Source organism: Oncorhynchus nerka, unplaced genomic scaffold (assembly GCF_034236695.1).
Source record: "Oncorhynchus nerka isolate Pitt River unplaced genomic scaffold, Oner_Uvic_2.0 unplaced_scaffold_915, whole genome shotgun sequence".
Classification (NCBI taxonomy): Eukaryota; Metazoa; Chordata; class Actinopteri; order Salmoniformes; family Salmonidae; genus Oncorhynchus; species Oncorhynchus nerka.
Window position 1 is genome coordinate 30001 of NW_027040389.1, and position 22495 is coordinate 52495.

The 22495-nt window shown below is 47.9% G+C and overlaps 1 protein-coding gene across 1 annotated transcript in view; it reads right to left on the bottom strand.

Annotated features, from left to right (window-relative positions):
- The window catches only part of LOC135570710 (huntingtin-like), a gene marked incomplete at its 3' end in the record, with an annotated part of 59634 nt that overhangs the window by 28145 nt on the left and 8994 nt on the right, over nucleotides 1-22495 (bottom strand). Inside the window, 9 exon segments of the mRNA XM_065016670.1 lie at nucleotides 245-387; nucleotides 5231-5502; nucleotides 6316-6438; nucleotides 7481-7597; nucleotides 8230-8366; nucleotides 11430-11510; nucleotides 11513-11574; nucleotides 13415-13470; nucleotides 13838-13999. Of these exon segments, the coding sequence (XP_064872742.1) occupies nucleotides 245-387; nucleotides 5231-5502; nucleotides 6316-6438; nucleotides 7481-7597; nucleotides 8230-8366; nucleotides 11430-11510; nucleotides 11513-11574; nucleotides 13415-13470; nucleotides 13838-13999 (1153 nt within the window).

Genomic DNA, 22495 nt, shown 5'->3' on the forward strand with positions numbered 1-22495 from the left:
ACTTTCATATATATGTATATGTATATATATATATATATATATATCGGTCTCTACATGTGAGTGTGTGTATATATATATATATATATATATATCTCTACATGTGAGTGTGTGTATATATATATATCTCTACATGTGAGTGTGTGTATATATATATATCTCTACATGTGAGTGTGTGTATATATATATATCTCTACATGTGAGTGTGTGTATATATATATCTCTACATGTGAGTGTGTCCACTCACCACTCTTGAAGATGTGTATGAGACACATTAACAGAGTCCCCAGCTGTTGACAGTAGAACGTGTGTTGCTGTTCTGTCATGTCAACCTTCACCTGTCTGGTCGAGATGTCATCTAACATCACTCCTACTAGCTGGAGTAGGAACCTGGAGAGAGGAGAGGAGTCATCTAACATCACTCCTACTAGCTGGAGTAGGAACCTGGAGAGGAGAGGGGAGGAGTCATCTAACATCACTCCTACTAGCTGGAGTAGGAACCTGGAGAGGAGAGGAGTCATCTAATATCACTCCTACTAGCTGGAGTAGGAACCTGGAGAGGAGAGGGGAGGAGTCATCTAACATCACTCCTACTAGCTGGAGTAGGAACCTGGAGAGGAGAGGAGTCATCTAACATCACTCCTACTAGCTGGAGTAGGAACCTGGAGAGAGGAGAGGAGAGGAGTCATCTAACATCACTCCTACTAGCTGGAGTAGGAACCTGGAGAGGAGAGGAGTCATCTAACATCACTCCTACTAGCTGGAGTAGGAACCTGGAGAGGAGAGGAGAGGAGTCATCTAATATCACTCCTACTAGCTGGAGTAGGAACCTGGAGAGAGGAGAGGAGTCATCTAACATCACTCCTACTAGCTGGAGTAGGAACCTGGAGAGGAAGAGGGAGTCATCTAATATCACTCCTACTAGCTGGAGAGAACCTAGGGGAGAACCTGGAGAGAGGAGAGGAGTCATCTAATATCACTCCTACTAGCTGGAGTAGGAACCTGGAGAGGAGAGGAGTCATCTAACATCACTCCTACTAGCTGGAGTAGGAACCTGGAGAGGAGAGGAGTCATCTAACATCACTCCTACTAGCTGGAGTAGGAACCTGGAGAGGAGAGGGGAGGAGTCATCTAACATCACTCCTACTAGCTGGAGTAGGAACCTGGAGAGAGGAGAGGAGTCATCTAATATCACTCCTACTAGCTGGAGTAGGAACCTGGAGAGGAGAGGAGAGGAGTCATCTAACATCACTCCTACTAGCTGGAGTAGGAACCTGGAGAGGAGAGGAGTCATCTAACATCACTCCTACTAGCTGGAGTAGGAACCTGGAGAGGAGAGGGGAGTCATCTAATATCACTCCTACTAGCTGGAGTAGGAACCTGGAGAGAGGAGAGAGGAGAGGAGTCATCTAACATCACTCCTACTAGCTGGAGTAGGAACCTGGAGAGAGGAGAGGAGAGGAGTCATCTAATATCACTCCTACTAGCTGGAGTAGGAACCTGGAGAGAGGAGAGGAGTCATCTAACATCACTCCTACTAGCTGGAGTAGGAACCTGGAGAGAGGAGAGGAGTCATCTAACATCACTCCTACTAGCTGGAGTAGGAACCTGGAGAGAGGAGAGGAGTCATCTAATATCACTCCTACTAGCTGGAGTAGGAACCTGGAGAGGAGAGGGGAGTCATCTAACATCACTCCTACTAGCTGGAGTAGGAACCTGGAGAGGAGAGGAGAGGAGTCATCTAACATCACTCCTACTAGCTGGAGTAGGAACCTGGAGAGAGGAGAGGAGTCATCTAACATCACTCCTACTAGCTGGAGTAGGAACCTGGAGAGAGGAGAGGAGTCATCTAACATCACTCCTACTAGCTGGAGTAGGAACCTGGAGAGAGGAGAGGAGAGGAGTCATCTAACATCACTCCTACTAGCTGGAGTAGGAACCTGGAGAGAGGAGAGGAGTCATCTAACATCACTCCTACTAGCTGGAGTAGGAACCTGGAGAGGAGAGGAGTCATCTAACATCACTCCTACTAGCTGGAGTAGGAACCTGGAGAGGAGAGGAGTCATCTAACATCACTCCTACTAGCTGGAGTAGGAACCTGGAGAGGAGAGGAGTCATCTAACATCACTCCTACTAGCTGGAGTAGGAACCTGGAGAGGAGAGGAGTCATCTAACATCACTCCTACTAGCTGGAGTAGGAACCTGGAGAGGAGAGGAGAGGAGTCATCTAACATCACTCCTACTAGCTGGAGTAGGAACCTGGAGAGAGGAGAGGAGTCATCTAACATCACTCCTACTAGCTGGAGTAGGAACCTGGAGAGGAGAGGAGTCATCTAACATCACTCCTACTAGCTGGAGTAGGAACCTGGAGAGAGGAGAGGAGAGGAGTCATCTAATATCACTCCTACTAGCTGGAGTAGGAACCTGGAGAGAGGAGAGGAGTCATCTAACATCACTCCTACTAGCTGGAGTAGGAACCTGGAGAGAGGAGAGGAGAGGAGTCATCTAATATCACTCCTACTAGCTGGAGTAGGAACCTGGAGAGAGGAGAGGAGTCATCTAACATCACTCCTACTAGCTGGAGTAGGAACCTGGAGAGAGGAGAGGAGTCATCTAACATCACTCCTACTAGCTGGAGTAGGAACCTGGAGAGAGGAGAGGAGAGGAGTCATCTAACATCACTCCTACTAGCTGGAGTAGGAACCTGGAGAGGAGAGGAGTCATCTAACATCACTCCTACTAGCTGGAGTAGGAACCTGGAGAGGAGAGAGGAGAGGAGTCATCTAACATCACTCCTACTAGCTGGAGTAGGAACCTGGAGAGGAGAGGAGTCATCTAACATCACTCCTACTAGCTGGAGTAGGAACCTGGAGAGAGGAGAGGAGTCATCTAACATCACTCCTACTAGCTGGAGTAGGAACCTGGAGAGGAGAGGAGTCATCTAACATCACTCCTACTAGCTGGAGTAGGAACCTGGAGAGGAGAGGAGTCATCTAACATCACTCCTACTAGCTGGAGTAGGAACCTGGAGAGAGGAGAGGAGAGGAGTCATCTAACATCACTCCTACTAGCTGGAGTAGGAACCTGGAGAGAGGAGAGGAGAGGAGTCATCTAACATCACTCCTACTAGCTGGAGTAGGAACCTGGAGAGAGGAGAGGAGAGGAGTCATCTAACATCACTCCTACTAGCTGGAGTAGGAACCTGGAGAGAGGAGAGAGGAGAGGAGTCATCTAACATCACTCCTACTAGCTGGAGTAGGAACCTGGAGAGGAGAGGAGTCATCTAACATCACTCCTACTAGCTGGAGTAGGAACCTGGAGAGAGGAGAGGAGTCATCTAACATCACTCCTACTAGCTGGAGTAGGAACCTGGAGAGGAGAGGAGTCATCTAATAAGGCCTTCATGGTCGAACTGCTGCAAAGAAACCACTACTAAAAGGACACCAATAAGAAGAAGAGACTTGCTTGGGCCAAGAAACACGAGCCATGGACATTAGACTGGTGGAAATCTGTCCTTTGGTCTGATGAGTCCAAATGTGAGAATTTTGGTTCTAACCGGTGTGTCTTTGTGAGATGCAGAGTAGGTGAATGGATGCAGAGTAGGTGAATGGATGCAGAGTAGATGAATGGATGCAGAGTAGGTGAATGGATGCAGAGTAGGTGAATGGATGCAGAGTAGGTGAATGGATGCAGAGTAGATGAATGGATGCAGAGTAGATGAATGGATGCAGAGTAGATGAATGGATGCAGAGTAGATGAATGGATGCAGAGTAGATGAATGGATGCAGAGTAGGTGAATGGATGCAGAGTAGATGAACGGATGCAGAGTAGATGAACGGATGCAGAGTAGATGAACGGATGCAGAGTAGATGAACGGATGCAGAGTAGATGAACGGATGCAGAGTAGATGAACGGATGCAGAGTAGATGAATGGATGCAGAGTAGATGAATGGATGCAGAGTAGGTGAATGGATGCAGAGTAGGTGAATGGATGCAGAGTAGGTGAATGGATGCAGAGTAGATGAATGGATGCAGAGTAGATGAACGGATGCAGAGTAGGTGAACGGATGCAGAGTAGGTGAATGGATGCAGAGTAGGTGAATGGATGCAGAGTAGGTGAATGGATGCAGAGTAGGTGAATGGATGCAGAGTAGGTGAATGGATGCAGAGTAGATGAATGGATGCAGAGTAGATGAATGGATGCAGAGTAGATGAATGGATGCAGAGTAGGTGAATGGATGCAGAGTAGATGAATGGATGCAGAGTAGATGAATGGATGCAGAGTAGGTGAATGGATGCAGAGTAGGTGAATGGATGCAGAGTAGGTGAATGGATGCAGAGTAGGTGAATGGATGCAGAGTAGGTGAACGGATGCAGAGTAGGTGAACGGATGCAGAGTAGGTGAACGGATGCAGAGTAGGTGAACGGATGCAGAGTAGGTGAACGGATGCAGAGTAGGTGAATGGATGCAGAGTAGGTGAATGGATGATCTTCTCATGTGTGTTTCCCACCGTGAAGCATGGAGGAGGAGGTGTGATGGTGCTTTGCTGGTAACACTGTCGGTGGTTTATTTACAATTCAAAGCACACTTAACCAGCATGGCTACTACAGCATGCTGCAGCGATACGCCATCCCATCTGGTTTGCAGATGGGACTATCATTTGTTTTTCAACAGGACAATGACCCAAAACACACCTCCAGGCTGTGTAAGGGCTATTTGACCGAGAAGGAGAGTGATGGAATGCTGCATCACATGACCTGGCCTCCACAATCACCCGACCTCAACCCATTTGAGATGGTTTGGGATGAGTTGGACCGCTGAGTGAAGGAAAAGCAGCCAACAAGTCCTCAGGATATGTGGGAAAAGGATTCCAGGTGAAGCTGGTTGAGAGAATGCCAAGAGTGTGCAAAGCTGTCATCAAGGGTGGCTACTTTGAAGAATCTAAAATATATTTTGATTTGTTTAACACTTTTTTTGGTTACTACATGATTCCATATGTGTTATTTCATAGTTTTGATGTATTCACTATTATTCTACAATGTAGAAAATAGTACAAATAAAGAAAAAACCTTGAATGATTAGGTGTGAACAAACTTTTGACTGGTACTGTATATGTTTAAAGTGAGGTTGCCAATTTTTAAATATCGCGCTCTCTCATATTCCTAAATGATCAAGAGTCAACTTTGACCCCTAAAAGTGTGTACCTGGGGGGAAACCTGATCCTGCACTCACCTGGCAAACGTCTCCTCCGGCAGCACCCGCTCTCCGTTGGCCTCCTGGTTGTCGGGGGCGACAGTTGCCGGGGTCGCCAGAGGCGGTGGCGGGGGCGATGAGAGGCTGCTGTCGTCGCGGAGACGTCGGATGGTGGGACAGGAGAGGAGGAGAGGAGAGAGGGAGAGCTCGTGGACACGAGAGAGGACTATGTCTTCAGTGGACTGAGAGATGAGGACTCTGAGGACAGCCAAGACACCTGACACCCACAACTGAACTGTGTTGACATTAGCCTGGGGAGGGAGGAGAGAGGAGGGAGGGAGGAGGAGGGAGGGAGGAGAGAGGAGGAGGAGGGAGGGAGGGGAGGGAGGGAGGGGAGGAGGGAGGGAGGAGGAGGAGGAGGGAGGGAGGGAGGGAGGAGGGAGGAGGGAGGGGGAGGGAGGGGAGGAGGAGAAAGGAGGGAGGGAGGAGAGAGGGAAGGAGGGAGGAGGAGAGAGAGGAGGAGGGAGGGAGGGAGGGAGGAGGAGGGAAGGAGGGAGGGAGGAGAGAGGAGGAGGGAGGGAGGAGAGAGGAGGGAGGGGGAGGAGGAGAGGAGGGAGGGAGGGAGGAGAGGAGGAGGGAGGAGGGAGAGGAGGAGGGAGAGGAGGAGGAGGAGGGAGGGAGGGAGGAGGAGAGGGAGGGAGGAGAGGAGGAGGAGGGAGGGAGGAGAGAGGAGGAGGAGGGAGGAGGAGAGGAGGAGGGAGGGAGGAGAGAGGAGGAGGAGGGAGGGGAGGAGAAGAGGAGGGAGGAGGGAGAGGGAGGAGAGGAGGGAGGGAGGAGAGAGGAGAGGGAGGAGAGGAGGGGAGAGGAGGGAGAGAGGAGGAGGGAGGGGGCGGGGAGGAGGGAGAGAGGAGGAGGAGGGAGGGAGGGAGAGAGGAGGGAGGGAGGAGGGAGGGAGGAGAGGGAGGGAGGGAGGGAGGGAGAGGAGAGGGGGGGGGAGGGAGGGAGGGAGGGAGGGAGGGAGGGAGGGAGGGAGGGAGGGAGGGAGGGGTAGAGAAAGAGTTAGCCTCAGTAAAGACCTGGCAACAATTGAATTATCCAAAAAGCTCAAATTCCGTGTGTCTCACCATGGTAGCAGGTGTAGTGAACATTCCCTTCAGCAGCATATCTACCGGACGGAGAGAGGAGGGAGCGACCGTCTCAAACAGAGTGTTCAACACTCCCAGAGCCTCAGGGGAGTCCAGGTGCATCTAGGACAGAACACTAAATCAGTAGACACCACCTCAGGTCCTGTGTTGCTATGACACCACCTCAGGTCCTGTGTTACTATGACAACACCTCAGGTCCTGTGTTGTTACACCTCACACCTCAGGTCCTGTGTTCCTATGACACCACCTCAGGTCCTGTGTTACTATGACAACACCTCAGGTCCTGTGTTACTATGACAACACCTCAGGTCCTGTGTCGCTACCTCAGGTCCTGTGTCGCTACCTCAGGTCCTGTGTCGCTACCTCAGGTCCTGTGTCGCTACCTCAGGTCCTGTGTCGCTACCTCAGGTCCTGTGTTGCTATGACACCACCTCAGGTCCTGTGTTGCTATGACACCACCTCAGGTCCTGTGTTGCTATGACACCACCTCAGGTCCTGTGTTGCTATGACACCACCTCAGGTCCTGTGTTGCTATGACGCCACCCCAGGTCCTGTGTTACTATGACGCCACCTCAGGTACTGTGTTGCTATGACACCACCTCAGGTCCTGTGTTGCTATGACACCACCTCAGGTCCTGTGTTGCTACCTCAGGTCCTGTGTTACTATGACACCACCTCAGGTCCTGTGTTACTATGACAACACCTCAGGTCCTGTGTTACTATGACAACACCTCAGGTCCTGTGTTACTATGACAACACCTCAGGTCCTGTGTTACTACCTCAGGTCCTGTGTTACTATGACACCACCTCAGGTCCTGTGTTGCTATGACACCACCTCAGGTCCTGTGTTGCTATGACACCACCTCAGGTCCTGTGTTGCTATGACACCACCTCAGGTCCTGTGTTGCTATGACACCACCTCAGGTCCTGTGTTGCTATGACACCACCTCAGGTCCTGTGTTGCTATGACACCACCTCAGGTCCTGTGTTGCTATGACACCACCTCAGGTCCTGTGTTACTATGACACCACCTCAGGTCCTGTGTTACTATGACACCACCTCAGGTCCTGTATTAGGAACAGGCAGTACAGGAATAATTTTAAATAAATTTACAAGCTCTCCTTCTCTCTCACTGTGGTCGTACCTGTTGTTTTCCTATCATGGGCAGTATGATGTCAGCAATCTGTCTGGACAGTCTCTTCCACTTGTCCTCGTTCTCCTTGTGACACTGCTGGAGGACCAGGATGAACATCTCCAGCACCTAAAAATAGACACACAGAGGTCAAAGGTCACACAGGTGAAAATGTTACATGGTTGTAATGGTTGCATGGTTCAAATATTTAATGGTTCCAAAGTACAAAGGTTCCAAAGTACCAAGATTCCAAAGTACCAAGGTTCCAAAGTACCAAGGTTCCAAAGTACAAAGGTTCCAAAGTACCAAGATTCCAAAGTACCAAGGTTCCAAAGTACCAAGGTTCCAAAGTACAAAGGTTCCAAAGTACAAAGGTTCCAAAGTACAAAGGTTCCAAAGTACAAAGGTTCCAAAGTACAAAGGTTCCAAAGTACAAAGATTCCAAAGTACAAAGATTCCAAAGTACCAAGATTCCAAAGTACCAAGGTTCCAAAGTACAAAGGTTCCAAAGTACAAAGGTTCCAAAGTACAAAGGTTCCAAAGTACAAAGGTTCCAAAGTACAAAGGTTCCAAAGTACAAAGGTTCCAAAGTACAAAGGTTCCAAAGTACCAAAATTCCAAAGCACAAAGGTTCCAAAGTACAATGGTTCCAAAGTACAATGGTTCCAAAGTACAAAGGTTCCAAAGTACAAAGGTTCCAAAGTACAAAGGTTTCATGGTTCCAAAAGTACCACGGTGTCATGGTTCCAGAGGGTGTTTACCTGGTGGTACTGTATGAGTCTCAGCAGCATGGAGACCACCACCTCTTTCTGGGTGTCCAGCTCCTTCCCAGCATCAGCCTTGTTGGAGCCTCTCAGAACAAACAGGTCATGGACTATAGGCTGCAGGGCTGGGATGGCTGTATGGGGAGACAGACCCAGTTAGACAAGATGGAGGACAAAGACCCAGTCAGACAAGATGGAGGAGAAAGACCCAGTCAGACAAGGAGGAGACAGACCCAGTCAGACAAGAAGATGGAGGAGAAAGACCCAGTCAGACAAGAAGATGGAGGAGAAAGACCCAGTCAGACAAGAAGAGGGGAGGAGAAAGACCCAGTCAGACAAGAAGATGGAGGAGAAAGACCCAGTCAGACAAGAAGATGGAGGAGAAAGACCCAGTCAGACAAGAAGGACAAAGACCCAGTCAGACAAGAAGGACAAAGACCCAGTCAGACAAGAAGACGGAGGAGAAAGACCCAGTCAGACAAGAAGATGGAGGAGAAAGACCCAGTCAGACAAGATGGAGGAGACAGACCCAGTCAGACAAGAAGATGGAGGAAAAAGACCCAGTCAGACAAGAAGGAGGAGGAGAAAGACCCAGTCAGACAAGAAGATGGAGGAGAAAGACCCAGTCAGACAAGAAGATGGAGGAGAAAGACCCAGTCAGACAAGAAGATGGAGGAGAAAGACCCCCAGTCAGACAAGAAGATGGAGTCAGACAAGAAGATGGAGACAGACCCAGTCAGACAAGAAGACGGAGGAGAAAGACCCAGTCAGACAAGAAGATGGAGGAGACAGACCCAGTCAGACAAGAAGATGGAAGAGACAGACCCAGTCAGACAAGGAGGAGGAGAAAGACCCAGTCAGACAAGAAGATGGAGGAGAAAGACCCAGTCAGACAAGAAGATGGAGGAGACAGACCCAGTCAGACAAGAAGAGTCAGACAACCCAGTCAGACAAGAAGATGGAGAAAGACCCAGTCAGACAAGAAGATGGAGGAGAAAGACCCAGTCAGACAAGAAGATGGAGGAGAAAGACCCAGTCAGACAAGAAGATGGAGGAGAAAGACCCAGTCAGACAAGATGGAGGAGAAAGACCCAGTCAGACAAGGAGGACAAAGACCCAGTCAGACAAGAAGATGGAGGAGAAAGACCCAGTCAGACAAGAAGATGGAGGAGAAAGACCCAGTCAGACAAGAAGATGGAGGAGACAGACCCAGTCAGACAAGAAGATGGAGGAGACAGACCCAGTCAGACAAGAAGATGGAGGAGAAAGACCCAGTCAGACAAGAAGATGGAGGAGAAAGACCCAGTCAGACAAGAAGATGGAGGAGAAAGACCCAGTCAGACAAGAAGATGGAGGAGAAAGACCCAGTCAGACAAGATGGAGGAGACAGACCCAGTCAGACAAGGAGGACAAAGACCCAGTCAGACAAGAAGACGGAGGAGAAAGACCCAGTCAGACAAGAAGACGGAGGAGAAAGACCCAGTCAGACAAGAAGATGGAGGAGAAAGGCCCAGTCAGACAAGATGGAGGAGAAAGACCCAGTCAGACAAGATGGAGGAGAAAGACCCAGTCAGACAAGAAGATGGAGGAGAAAGGCCCAGTCAGACAAGAAGATGGAGGAGAAAGACCCAGTCAGACAAGAAGATGGAGGAGAAAGACCCAGTCAGACAAGAAGATGGAGGAGAAAGACCCAGTCAGACAAGAAGATGGAGGAGAAAGACCCAGTCAGACAAGAAGATGGAGGAGAAAGACCCAGTCAGACAAGAAGATGGAGGAGAAAGACCCAGTCAGACAAGAAGATGGAGGAGAAAGACCCAGTCAGACAAGAAGATGGAGGAGAAAGACCCAGTCAGACAAGAAGATGGAGAAGACAGACCCAGTCAGACAAGAAGATGGAGAAAGACCCAGTCAGACAAGAAGATGGAGAAAGACCCAGTCAGACAAGAAGATGGAAGAGACAGACCCAGTCAGACAAGAAGATGGAGGAGAAAGACCCAGTCAGACAAGAAGATGGAGGAGAAAGACCCAGTCAGACAAGAAGATGGAGGAGACAGACCCAGTCAGACAAGAAGATGGAGGAGAAAGACCCAGTCAGACAAGAAGATGGAGGAGAAAGACCCAGTCAGACAAGAAGATGGAGGAGAAAGACCCAGTCAGACAAGAAGATGGAGGAGAAAGACCCAGTCAGACAAGAAGATGGAGGAGAAAGACCCAGTCAGACAAGATGGAGGAGAAAGACCCAGTCAGACAAGAAGATGGAGGAGAAAGACCCAGTCAGACAAGGAGGACAAAGACCCAGTCAGACAAGAAGACGGAGGAGACAGACCCAGTCAGACAAGAAGATGGAGGAGACAGACCCAGTCAGACAAGAAGATGGAGGAGACAGACCCAGTCAGACAAGAAGATGGAGGAGAAAGACCCAGTCAGACAAGATGATGGAGGAGAAAGACCCAGTCAGACAAGAAGATGGAGGAGAAAGACCCAGTCAGACAAGAAGATGGAGGAGAAAGACCCAGTCAGACAAGAAGACGGAGGAGACAGACCCAGTCAGACAAGAAGATGGAGGAGAAAGACCCAGTCAGACAAGAAGATGGAGGAGAAAGACCCAGTCAGACAAGAAGGAGGAGAAGACAGACCCAGTCAGACAAGAAGATGGAGGAGAAAGACCCAGTCAGACAAGAAGACGGAGGAGAAAGACCCAGTCAGACGAGATGGACCATGTGTGTGTGTGTTCCTACCATGTGTAACAGCCTTCCTCCCACTAGCCATGTGGTCAGTGTATGGGCTCTGTGTGTGTTCCTACCATGTGGTCAGTGTATTGGCTCTGTGTGTGTTCCTACCATGTGGTCAGTGTATCGGCCCTGTGTGTGTTCCTACCATGTGGTCAGTGATTCCTGTGTGTTCCTACCATGTGGTCAGTGTATTGGCTCTGTGTGTGTTCCTACCATGTGGTCAGTGTATCGGCCCTGTGTGTGTTCCTACCATGTGGTCAGTGTATCGGCTCTGTGTGTGTTCCTACCATGTGGTCAGTGTATCGGCTCTGTGTGTGTTCCTACCATGTGGTCAGTGTATCGGCTCTGTGTGTGTTCCTACCATGTGGTCAGTGTATCGGCCCTGTGTGTTCCTGACCATGTGGTCAGTGTATCGGTGTTCCTGAAACCATGTGGTCAGTGTATCGGCTCTGTGTGTGTTCCTACCATGTGTTACAGCCTTCCTCCCACTAGCCATGATGCCGTCGCACAGTTGGATGATCTTGGGGATGCTGATGATCTGTTTGAGTGGTAGAAATACGACAACAGAACCAGGAAGAAGAATATGTTGGGGACGATCGCCTCGGAATCTCTGGAGAGACGGAGTCAGGGAGAGAGACAACGAAAGAGAGAGAGACAAAGAAAGAGAGAGACAATGAAAAGAGAGAGAGACAATGAAAAGAGAGAGAGACAATGAAAGAGAGAGAGACAATGAAAGAGAAGAGACAAAGAGAGAGAGAGACACAATGAAAGAGAGAGAGACAAGACAAAGAGAGAGAGAGACAAAGAAAAGAGAGAGAAGAGAGAGAGAGAGAGAGACAAAAGAAAGAGAGAGAGAGAGAGAGAGACAAAGAAAAAGAGAGAGACAATGAAAAGAGAGAGAGAGAGAGACAAAAGAAGAGAGAGACAAAGACAAAAGAAAGAGAGAGAGAGACAAAGAGACAAAGAGAGAGAGACAAAGACAATGAAAAAGAGAGAGAGACAAAGAGAGACAAAGAGAGAGAGAGACAAAGAAGAGAGAGAGAGAGAGAGAGACAAAGACAAAGAGAGAGAGAGAGAGAGACAAAGAAAAGAGAGAGAGACAATGAAAAGAGAGAGACAATGAAAGAAGAGAGAGAGACAAGAAAAGAAAGACAAAGAAAGAGAGAGAGACAATGAAAGAAAGAGAGACAAGAGAGACAATGAAAGAGAGAGAGAGACAATGAAAGAGAGAGAGACACAATGAAAGAGAGAGAGACAAAGAAAGAGAGAGCGAGAGACAAAGACGAGAGACAAGAGAGACAGAATGAAAGAGACAAGAGAGAGACAAAGAAAGAGAGAGAGAGAGACAAAGAAAGAGAGAGAGAGAGACAAAGAAAGAGAGAGAGAGACAAAGAAAGAGAGAGAGAGACAAAGCGAGAGAGAGAGAGACAAAGAAAGAGAGAGAGAGACAAAGAAAGAGAGAGAGAGACAAAGAAAAGAGAGAGAGAGACAAAGAAAGAGAGAGAGAGAGACAAAGAAAGAGAGAGAGAGACAAAGAAAGAGAGAGAGACAAAGAGAGAGAGACAAAGAAAGAAAGAGAAAGAGAGAGACAAAGAAAGAGAGAGAGAGAGAGAGAGAGAGAGACAATGAAAGAGAGAGAGACAAAGAAAAGAGAGAGAGACAAAGAAAGAGAGAGAGAGACAATGAAAGAAGAGACAAAAGAGAGAGAGACAAAGAAAGAGAGAGAGAGACAATGAAAGAAGAGAGAGACAAAGAGAGAGAGAGAGAGACAATGAGAAGAGAGAGACAAAGAAAAAGAGAGAGAGAGACAATGAAAGAGAGAGAGAGAGAGAGACAAAGAAAGAGAGAGAGACAATGAAAGAGAGAGAGAGACAATGAAAGAGAGAGAGACAATGAAAGAGAGAGTGAGACAAAGAAAGAGAGAGTGAGACAAAGAAAGAGAGACAGAGACAATGAAAGAGAGAGAAAGACAAAGAAAGAGAGAGAAAGACAAAGAAAGAGAGACAGAGACAATGAAAAGAGAGACAGAGACAATGAAAGAGAGACAGAGACAATGAAAGAGAGACAGAGACAATGAAAAAGAGAGAAACAATGAAAGAGAGAGACAATGAGAGAGAGAGACAATGAAAGAGAGAGACAATGAGAGAGAGAGACAATGAAAGAGAGAGACAATGAGAGAGAGAGACAATGAGAGAGAGAGACAATGAGAGAGAGAGACAATGAAAGAGAGAGACAAAGAAAGAGAGAGACAAAGAAAGAGACAAAGAAAGAGAGTGAGACAAAGAAAGAGAGAAACAATGAAAGAGAGAAACAATGAAAGAGAGAGAGAGACAATGAAAGAGAGAGAGAGAGAGAAAGAGAGAACATCAGACAAAATGCTCCATCTAAAGTGTAGAAATCAGACAAGCCCTTTTTTGGGGGTCTTGGTCAAAAGGTGATGAACGTCTTACCTGAACTGTCCCACCTCAATGTACTCAAACTGCTTCAATACAAAACCTATGAACACCTGGAACAGAGAGACGAGGTTACAACCACAACACCTATGAACACCTGGAACAGAGAGACGAGGTTACAACCACAACACCTATGAACACCTGGAACAGAGAGACGAGGTTACAACCACAACACCTATGAACACCTGGAACAGAGAGACGAGGTTACAACCACACCGCCTGTGTCTTGTGTGTCTATAAGGCAGCGTTCACACAGGCAGAACAATTCTGATCTTTTCTTCCCACTAATTGGTGGAAATCTTAAACACATCCGATCTGTTTCATAGCTAATCTGATTGGTCAAAGGACCAATTAGTGAAAAGAATAGATCACAATTGGTCTGCCTGTGTAAACGCTCTGTGTGTGTGTGTGTATTCTAACCTGGTCTGAGTCCAGCAGACAGTAGTTGACTCGTAGCTGTACCAGCTGCGCCAGCAGGTCTAGGACCTGTCTCTGCAGCGCTACAGAGGTGGAGGTGGTGTAAAGTTTCAGAGCCTTGATCACCAGAGGTTCAAACAGACGGATGTGGTTGTGGATCGCATTCTAGAAGACAATCGATCAATATATTAATTAAGTCAGTCAATCAATCTTAGTTACAAACAGACAGATGTGGATCGCATTCTGGAAGACAATTGATCAATATATTAATTAAGTCAGTCAGTCGATTAATCAATCAGTCCATTTAAATTTACAACCAGACGGCTGTGGATCGCATTCTGAAAAAACAATCAATCAATCAATTAATGTATTCGTAGAGTCACCATGAGTTATCTAACCAGTCGTAGAGTCACCATGAGTTATCTAACCAGTCGTAGAGTCACCATGAGTTATCTAACCGCTCAGAGTCACCATGAGTTATCTAACCAGTCGTAGAGTCACCATGAGTTATCTAACCAGTCGTAGAGTCACCATGAGTTATCTAACCGCTCAGAGTCACCATGAGTTATCTAACCAGTCGTAGAGTCACCATGAGTTATCTAACCAGTCGTAGAGTCACCATGAGTTATCTAACCAGTCGTAGAGTCACCATGAGTTATCTAACCAGTCGTAGAGTCACCATGAGTTATCTAACCAGTCGTAGAGTCACCATGAGTTATCTAACCGCTCAGAGTCACCATGAGTTATCTAACCAGTCGTAGAGTCACCATGAGTTATCTAACCAGTCGTAGAGTCACCATGAGTTATCTAACCGCTCAGAGTCACCATGAGTTATCTAACCAGTCGTAGAGTCACCATGAGTTATCTAACCGCTCAGAGTCACCATGAGTTATCTAACCAGTCGTAGAGTCACCATGAGTTATCTAACCAGTCGTAGAGTCACCATGAGTTATCTAACCAGTCGTAGAGTCACCATGAGTTATCTAACCAGTCGTAGAGTCACCATGAGTTATCTAACCAGTCGTAGAGTCACCATGAGTTATCTAACCAGTCGTAGAGTCACCATGAGTTATCTAACCAGTCGTAGAGTCACCATGAGTTATCTAACCAGTCGTAGAGTCACCATGAGTTATCTAACCAGTCGTAGAGTCACCATGAGTTATCTAACCAGTCGTAGAGTCACCATGAGTTATCTAACCAGTCGTAGAGTCACCATGAGTTATCTAACCAGTCGTAGAGTCACCATGAGTTATCTAACCAGTCGTAGAGTCACCATGAGTTATCTAACCGCTCAGAGTCACCATGAGTTATCTAACCGCTCAGAGTCACCATGAGTTATCTAACCGCTCAGAGTCACCATGAGTTATCTAACCACTCAGTCACCATGAGTTATCTAACCGCTCAGAGTCACCATGAGTTATCTAACCACTCATCACCATTAGTTATCTAACCACTCAGAGTCACCATGAGTTATCTAACCGCTCAGTCACCATGAGTTATCTAACCGCTCAGAGTCACCATGAGTTATCTAACCGCTCGTAGAGTCCCCATGAGTCATCTAACCACTCAGAGTCACCATGAGTTATCTAACCGCTCAGAGTCACCATGAGTTATCTAACCGCTCAGAGTCACCATGAGTTATCTAACCGCTCGTAGAGTCAGTGAGTTATCTAACCACTCAGTCACCAGGAGTTATCTAACCGCTCAGGGTCACCATGAGTTATCTAACCGCTCAGAGTCACCATGAGTTATCTAACCTCTCAGAGTCACCATGAGTTATCTAACCACTCAGGGTCACCATAAGTTATCTAACCACTCAGAGTCACCATGAGTTATCTAACCGCTCAGAGTCACCATGAGTTATCTAACCGCTCGTAGAGTCAGTGAGTTATCTAACCACTCAGAGTCACCATGAGTTATCTAACCACTCAGAGTCACCATGAGTTATCTAACCGCTCATAGTCACCATGAGTTATCTAACCACTCAGAGTCACCATGAGTTATCTAACCGCTCGTAGAGTCAGTGAGTTATCTAACCACTCATAGTCACCATGAGTTATCTAACTGCTCAGTCACCATGAGTTATCTAACCGCTCAGTCACCATGAGTTATCTAACCAGTCACCATGAGTTATCTAACCTCAGTCACCATGAGTTATCTAACCGCTCAGTCACCATGAGTTATCTAACCACTCAGAGTCACCATGAGTTATCTAACCACTCAGTCACCATGAGTTATCTAACCACTCAGAGTCACCATGAGTTATCTAACCACTCAGAGTCACCATGAGTTATCTAACCACTCAGTCACCATGAGTTATCTAACCACTCAGAGTCACCATGAGTTATCTAACCGCTCATAGTCACCATGAGTTATCTAACCACTCAGGGTAACCATAAGTTATCTAACCATTCAGAGTCACCATGAGTTATCTAACCGCTCAGAGTCACCATGAGTTAACTAACCGCTCGTAGAGTCAGTGAGTTATCTAACCACTCAGAGTCACCATGAGTTATCTAACCACTCAGAGTCACCATGAGTTATCTAACCACTCAGAGTCACCATGAGTTATCTAACCACTCAGAGTCACCATGAGTTATTACATTTACATTACATTTAAGTCATTTAGCAGACGCTCTTATCCAGAGCGACTTACAAATTGGTGCATTCACCTTATGACCTCCAGTGGAACAGTAGTGCATCTAAATCTTTTCAGGGGAGGGGGTGAGAGGGATTACTTTATCCTATCCTAGGTATTCCTTAAAGAGGTGGGGTTTCAGGTGTCTCCGGAAGGTGGTGATTGACTCCGCTGTCCTGGCGTCGTGAGGGAGTTTGTTCCACCATTGGGGGGCCAGAGCAGCGAACAGTTTTGACTGGGCTGAGCGGGAACTGTACTTCCTCAGTGGTAGGGAGGCGAGCAGGCCAGAGGTGGATGAACGCAGTGCCCTTGTTTGGGTGTAGGGCCTGATCAGAGCCTGGAGGTACTGAGGTGCCGTTCCCCTCACAGCTCCGTAGGCAAGCACCATGGTCTTGTAGCGGATGCGAGCTTCAACTGGAAGCCAGTGGAGGGAGCGGAGGAGCGGGGTGACGTGAGAGAACTTGGGAAGGTTGAACACCAGACGGGCTGCGGCGTTCTGGATGAGTTGTAGGGGTTTAATGGCACAGGCAGGGAGCCCAGCCAACAGCGAGTTGCAGTAATCCAGACGGGAGATGACAAGTGCCTGGATTAGGACCTGCGCCGCTTCCTGTGTGAGGCAGGGTCGTACTCTGCGGATGTTGTAGAGCATGAACCTACAGGAACGGGCCACCGCCTTGATGTTAGTTGAGAACGACAGGGTGTTGTCCAGGATCACGCCAAGGTTCTTAGCGCTCTGGGAGGAGGACACAATGGAGTTGTCGACCGTGATGGCGAGATCATGGAACGGGCAGTCCTTCCCCGGGAGGAAGAGCAGTTCCGTCTTGCCGAGGTTCAGCTTGAGGTGGTGATCCGTCATCCACACGGATATGTCTGCCAGACATGCAGAGATGCGATTCGCCACCTGGTCATCAGAAGGGGGAAAGGAGAAGATTAATTGTGTGTCGTCTGCATAGCAATGATAGGAGAGACCATGTGAGGTTATGACAGAGCCAAGTGACTTGGTGTATAGCGAGAATAGGAGAGGGCCTAGAACAGAGCCTGGGGGACACCAGTGGTGAGCACGTGGTGTGGAGACGGATTCTCGCCACGCCACCTGGTAGGAGCGACCTGTCAGGTAGGACGCAATCCAAGCGTGGGCCGCGCCGGAGATGCCCAACTCGGAGAGGGTGGAGAGGAGGATCTGATGGTTCACAGTATCGAAGGCAGCCGATAGGTCTAGAAGGATGAGAGCAGAGGAGAGAGAGTTAGCTTTAGCAGTGCGGAGCGCCTCCGTGATACAGAGAGAAGAGCAGTCTCAGTTGAATGACTAGTCTTGAAACCTGACTGATTTGGATCAAGAAGGTCATTCTGAGAGAGATAGCGGGAGAGCTGGCCATGAGGATCGGCACGTTCAAGAGTTTTGGAGAGAAAAGAGTCACCAGAAGGGATACTGGTCTGTAGTTGTTGACATCGGAGGGATCGAGTGAGGTTTTTTCAGAAGGGGTGCAACACTCAATAGTCGCTCTCTTGAAGACGGAAGGGACGTAGCCAGCGGTCAGGGATGAGTTGATGAGCGAGGTGAGGTAGGGAGGAGGTCTCCGGAAATGGTCTGGAGAAGAGAGGAGGGGATAGGGTCAAGCGGGCAGGTTGTAGGGCGGCCGGCCGTCACAAGACGCGAGATTTCATCTGGAGAGAGAGGGAGAAAGAGGTCAGAGCACAGGGTAGGGCAGTGTGAGCAGAACCAGCGGTGTCGTTTGACTTAGCAAACGAGGATCGGATGTCGTCGACCTTCTTTTCAAAATGGTTGACGAAGTCATCTGCAGAGAGGAGGAGGGGGAGGGGAGGAGGATTCAGGAGGGAGGAGAAGGTTGCAAAGAGCTTCCTAGGGTTAGAGGCAGATGCTTGGAATTTAGAGTGGTAGAAAGTGGCTTTAGCAGCAGAGAGAGAAGAGGAAAATGTAGAGAGGAGGGAGTGAAAGGATGTCAGGTCCGCAGGGAGGATATTTTTCCTCCATTTCCGCTCGGCTGCCCGGAGCCCTGTTCTGTGAGCTCGCAATGAGTCGTCGAGCCACGGAGCGGGAGGGGAGGACCGAGCCGGCCTGGAGGATAGGGGACATAGAGAGTCAAAGGATGCAGAAAGGGAGGAGAGGAGGGTTGAGGAGGCAGAATCAGGAGATAGGTTGGAGAAGGTTTGAGCAGAGGAAGAGATGATAGGATGGAAGAGGAGAGAGTAGCGGGGGAGAAGAGCGAAGGTTGGGACGGCGCGATACCATCCAGTAGGGGCAGTGTGGGAAGTGTTGGATGAGAGAGATTTGGAAAAGGATACAAGGTAGTGGTCGGAGACTTGGAGGAGTTGCAACGAGGTTAGTGGAAGAACAGCATCTAGTAAAGATGAGGTCGAGCGTATTTCCTGCCTTGTGAGTAGGGGGAAGGTGAGAGGGTGAGGTCAAAATTTAGGAGAGGAGTGGAAAGAAGGAGGCAGAGAGGAATGAGTCAAAGGTAGGCGTGGGGAGGTTAAAGTCGCCCAGAACTGTGAGAGGTGAGCCGTCCTCAGGAAAGGAGCTTATCAAGGCATCAAGCTCATTGATGAACTCTCCGAGGGAACCTGGAGGCGATAAATGATAAGGATGTTAAGCTTGAAAGGGCTGGTAACTGTGACAGCATGGAATTCAAAGGAGGCGATAGACAGATGGGTAAGGGGAGAAAGAGAGAATGACCACTTGGGAGAGATGAGGATCCCGGTGCCACCACCCCGCTGACCAGAAGCTCTCGGGGTGTGCGAGAACACGTGGGCAGACGAAGAGAAAGCAGTAGGAGTAGCAGTGTTGTCTGTGGTGATCCATGTTTCCGTCAGTGCCAAGAAGTCGAGGGACTGAAGGGAGACATAGGCGGAGATGAACTCTGCCTTGTTGGCCGCAGATCGGCAGTTCCAGAGGCTACCGGAGACCTGGAACTCCACGTGGGTCGTGCGCGCTGGGACCACCAGATTAGGGTGGCCGCGGCCACGCGGTGTGGAGCGTTTGTATGGTCTGTGCAGAGAGGAGAGAACAGGGATAGACAGACACATAGTTGACAGGCTACACAAGAGGCTACGCTAATGCAAAGGAGATTGGAATGACAAGTGGACTACACGTCACGAGTGTTCAGAGAGTTAAGCTTACGTAGCAAGAATCTTATTGACTAAAATGATTAAAATGATACAGTACTGCTGAAGTAGGCTAGCTGGCAGAGGCTGCGTTGTTGACTAAGTAGGCTAGTTGGCATTGGCTGCGTTGTTGACACTACACTAATCAAGTCGTTCCGTTGAGTGTAATAGTTTCTACTGTGCTGCTATTCGGGGCTAGCTGGCTAGCTAGCAGTGTTGATTACGTAACCGTTGCGTTAAAAGAACGACAATAGCTGGCTAACTAACCTAGAAGTCGCTCTAGACTACACAATTATCTTTGATACAAAGACGGCTGTGTAGCTAGCTATCTAAGCTAGCTACGATCAAACAAATCAAGCCGTTGTACTGTAATGAAATGAAATGAAAAATGTGATACTACCTGTGGAGCGAGTTAGCTAAATCAGTCACCATGATTGTTGAGTGCAGAAGTTCTGTTCGGTAGACGTTGGCTAGCTGTTGGCTAGCTAGCAGAGTCTCCTATGTTAAGGACGACATAAAACTACACACTCTAAACTACACAATTATCTTGGGTACGAAGACAGCAAAGACAACCATGTAGCTAGCTAACACTACACTAATCAAGTCGTTCAGTTGAGTGTAATAGTTTGCTGCTAATCGGTAGACGGTGGACTAGCTAACGGTGGACGTTAGCTAGCTGGCTAGCTGCAGGGCAGTGTAGACTGCGTTAGTCACCATGAGTTATCTAACCACGATAATTACGCAATTATCTATGAAACAAAGACGGCTGTGTAGCTAGCTAAGAAGAAATTGATAAGATTAGACAAATCAAATCGTTGTACTATAATGAAATGTAATGAAATGTAATACTACCTGCGGACCGAGTGCAGATACTACTCGGACCGAGTGCAGATGCGACCGCTCGCTCCAACCCGGAAGTGCCCGGGTTAGTTATCTAACCGCTCAGAGTCACCATGAGTTATCTAACCGCTCAGAGTCACCATGAGTTATCTAACCGCTCGTAGAGTCAGTGAGTTATCTAACTGCTCAGTCACCATGAGTTATCTAACCGCTCAGTCACCATGAGTTATCTAACCGCTCGTAGAGTCAGTGAGTTATCTAACTGCTCAGTCACCATGGGTTATCTAACCGCTCAGAGTCACCATGAGTTATCTAACCGCTCAGAGTCACCATGAGTTATCTAACCACTCAGTCACCATGAGTTATCTAACCGCTCAGAGTCACCATGAGTTATCTAACCGCTCAGAGTCACCATGAGTTATCTAACCACTCAGAGTCACCATGAGTTATCTAACCGCTCTGAGTCACCATGAGTTATCTAACCACTCAGTCACCATGAGTTATCTAACCACTCAGTCACCATGAGTTATCTAACCACTCAGTCACCATGAGTTATCTAACCACTCAGTCACCATGAGTTATCTAACCACTCAGTCACCATGAGTTATCTAACCACTCAGTCACCATGAGTTATCTAACCGCTCGTAGAGTCACCATGAGTTATCTAACCCCTCTGAGTCACCATGAGTTATCTAACCCCTCTGAGTCACCATGAGTTATCTAACCACTCAGAGTCACCATGAGTTATCTAACCACTCAGAGTCACCATGAGTTATCTAACCACTCAGAGTCACCATGAGTTATCTAACCACTCAGAGTCAGTGAGTTATCTAACCACTCAGTCACCATGAGTTATCTAACCACTCAGAGTCACCATGAGTTATCTAACCGCTCAGAGTCACCATGAGTTATCTAACCACTCAGTCACCATGAGTTATCTAACCGCTCAGAGTCACCATGAGTTATCTAACCGCTCAGAGTCACCATGAGTTATCTAACCACTCAGCACCATGAGTTATCTAACCACTCATCACCATGAGTTATCTAACCACTCAGAGTCACCATGAGTTATCTAACCGCTCAGTCACCATGAGTTATCTAACCGCTCAGAGTCACCATGAGTTATCTAACCGCTCAGAGTCACCATGAGTTATCTAACCACTCAGCACCATGAGTTATCTAACCACTCATCACCATGAGTTATCTAACCACTCAGAGTCACCATGAGTTATCTAACCGCTCAGTCACCATGAGTTATCTAACCGCTCAGAGTCACCATGAGTTATCTAACCGCTCGTAGAGTCCCCATGAGTCATCTAACCACTCAGAGTCACCATGAGTTATCTAACCGCTCAGAGTCACCATGAGTTATCTAACCGCTCAGAGTCACCATGAGTTATCTAACCGCTCGTAGAGTCAGTGAGTTATCTAACCACTCAGTCACCAGGAGTTATCTAACCGCTCAGGGTCACCATGAGTTATCTAACCGCTCAGAGTCACCATGAGTTATCTAACCGCTCAGAGTCACCATGAGTTATCTAACCGCTCAGAGTCACCATGAGTTATCTAACCACTCAGAGTCACCATGAGTTATCTAACCGCTCATAGTCACCATGAGTTATCTAACCACTCAGAGTCACCATGAGTTATCTAACCACTCAGGGTCACCATAAGTTATCTAACCACTCAGAGTCACCATGAGTTACCTAACCGCTCAGAGTCACCATGAGTTATCTAACCGCTCGTAGAGTCAGTGAGTTATCTAACCACTCAGAGTCACCATGAGTTATCTAACCACTCAGAGTCACCATGAGTTATCTAACCACTCAGAGTCACCATGAGTTATCTAACCGCTCATAGTCACCATGAGTTATCTAACCACTCGTAGAGTCACCATGAGTTATCTAACCGCTCGTAGAGTCAGTGAGTTATCTAACCACTCATAGTCACCATGAGTTATCTAACCACTCAGAGTCACCATGAGTTATCTAACCGCTCGTAGAGTCAGTGAGTTATCTAACCACTCAGAGTCACCATGAGTTATCTAACCACTCAGAGTC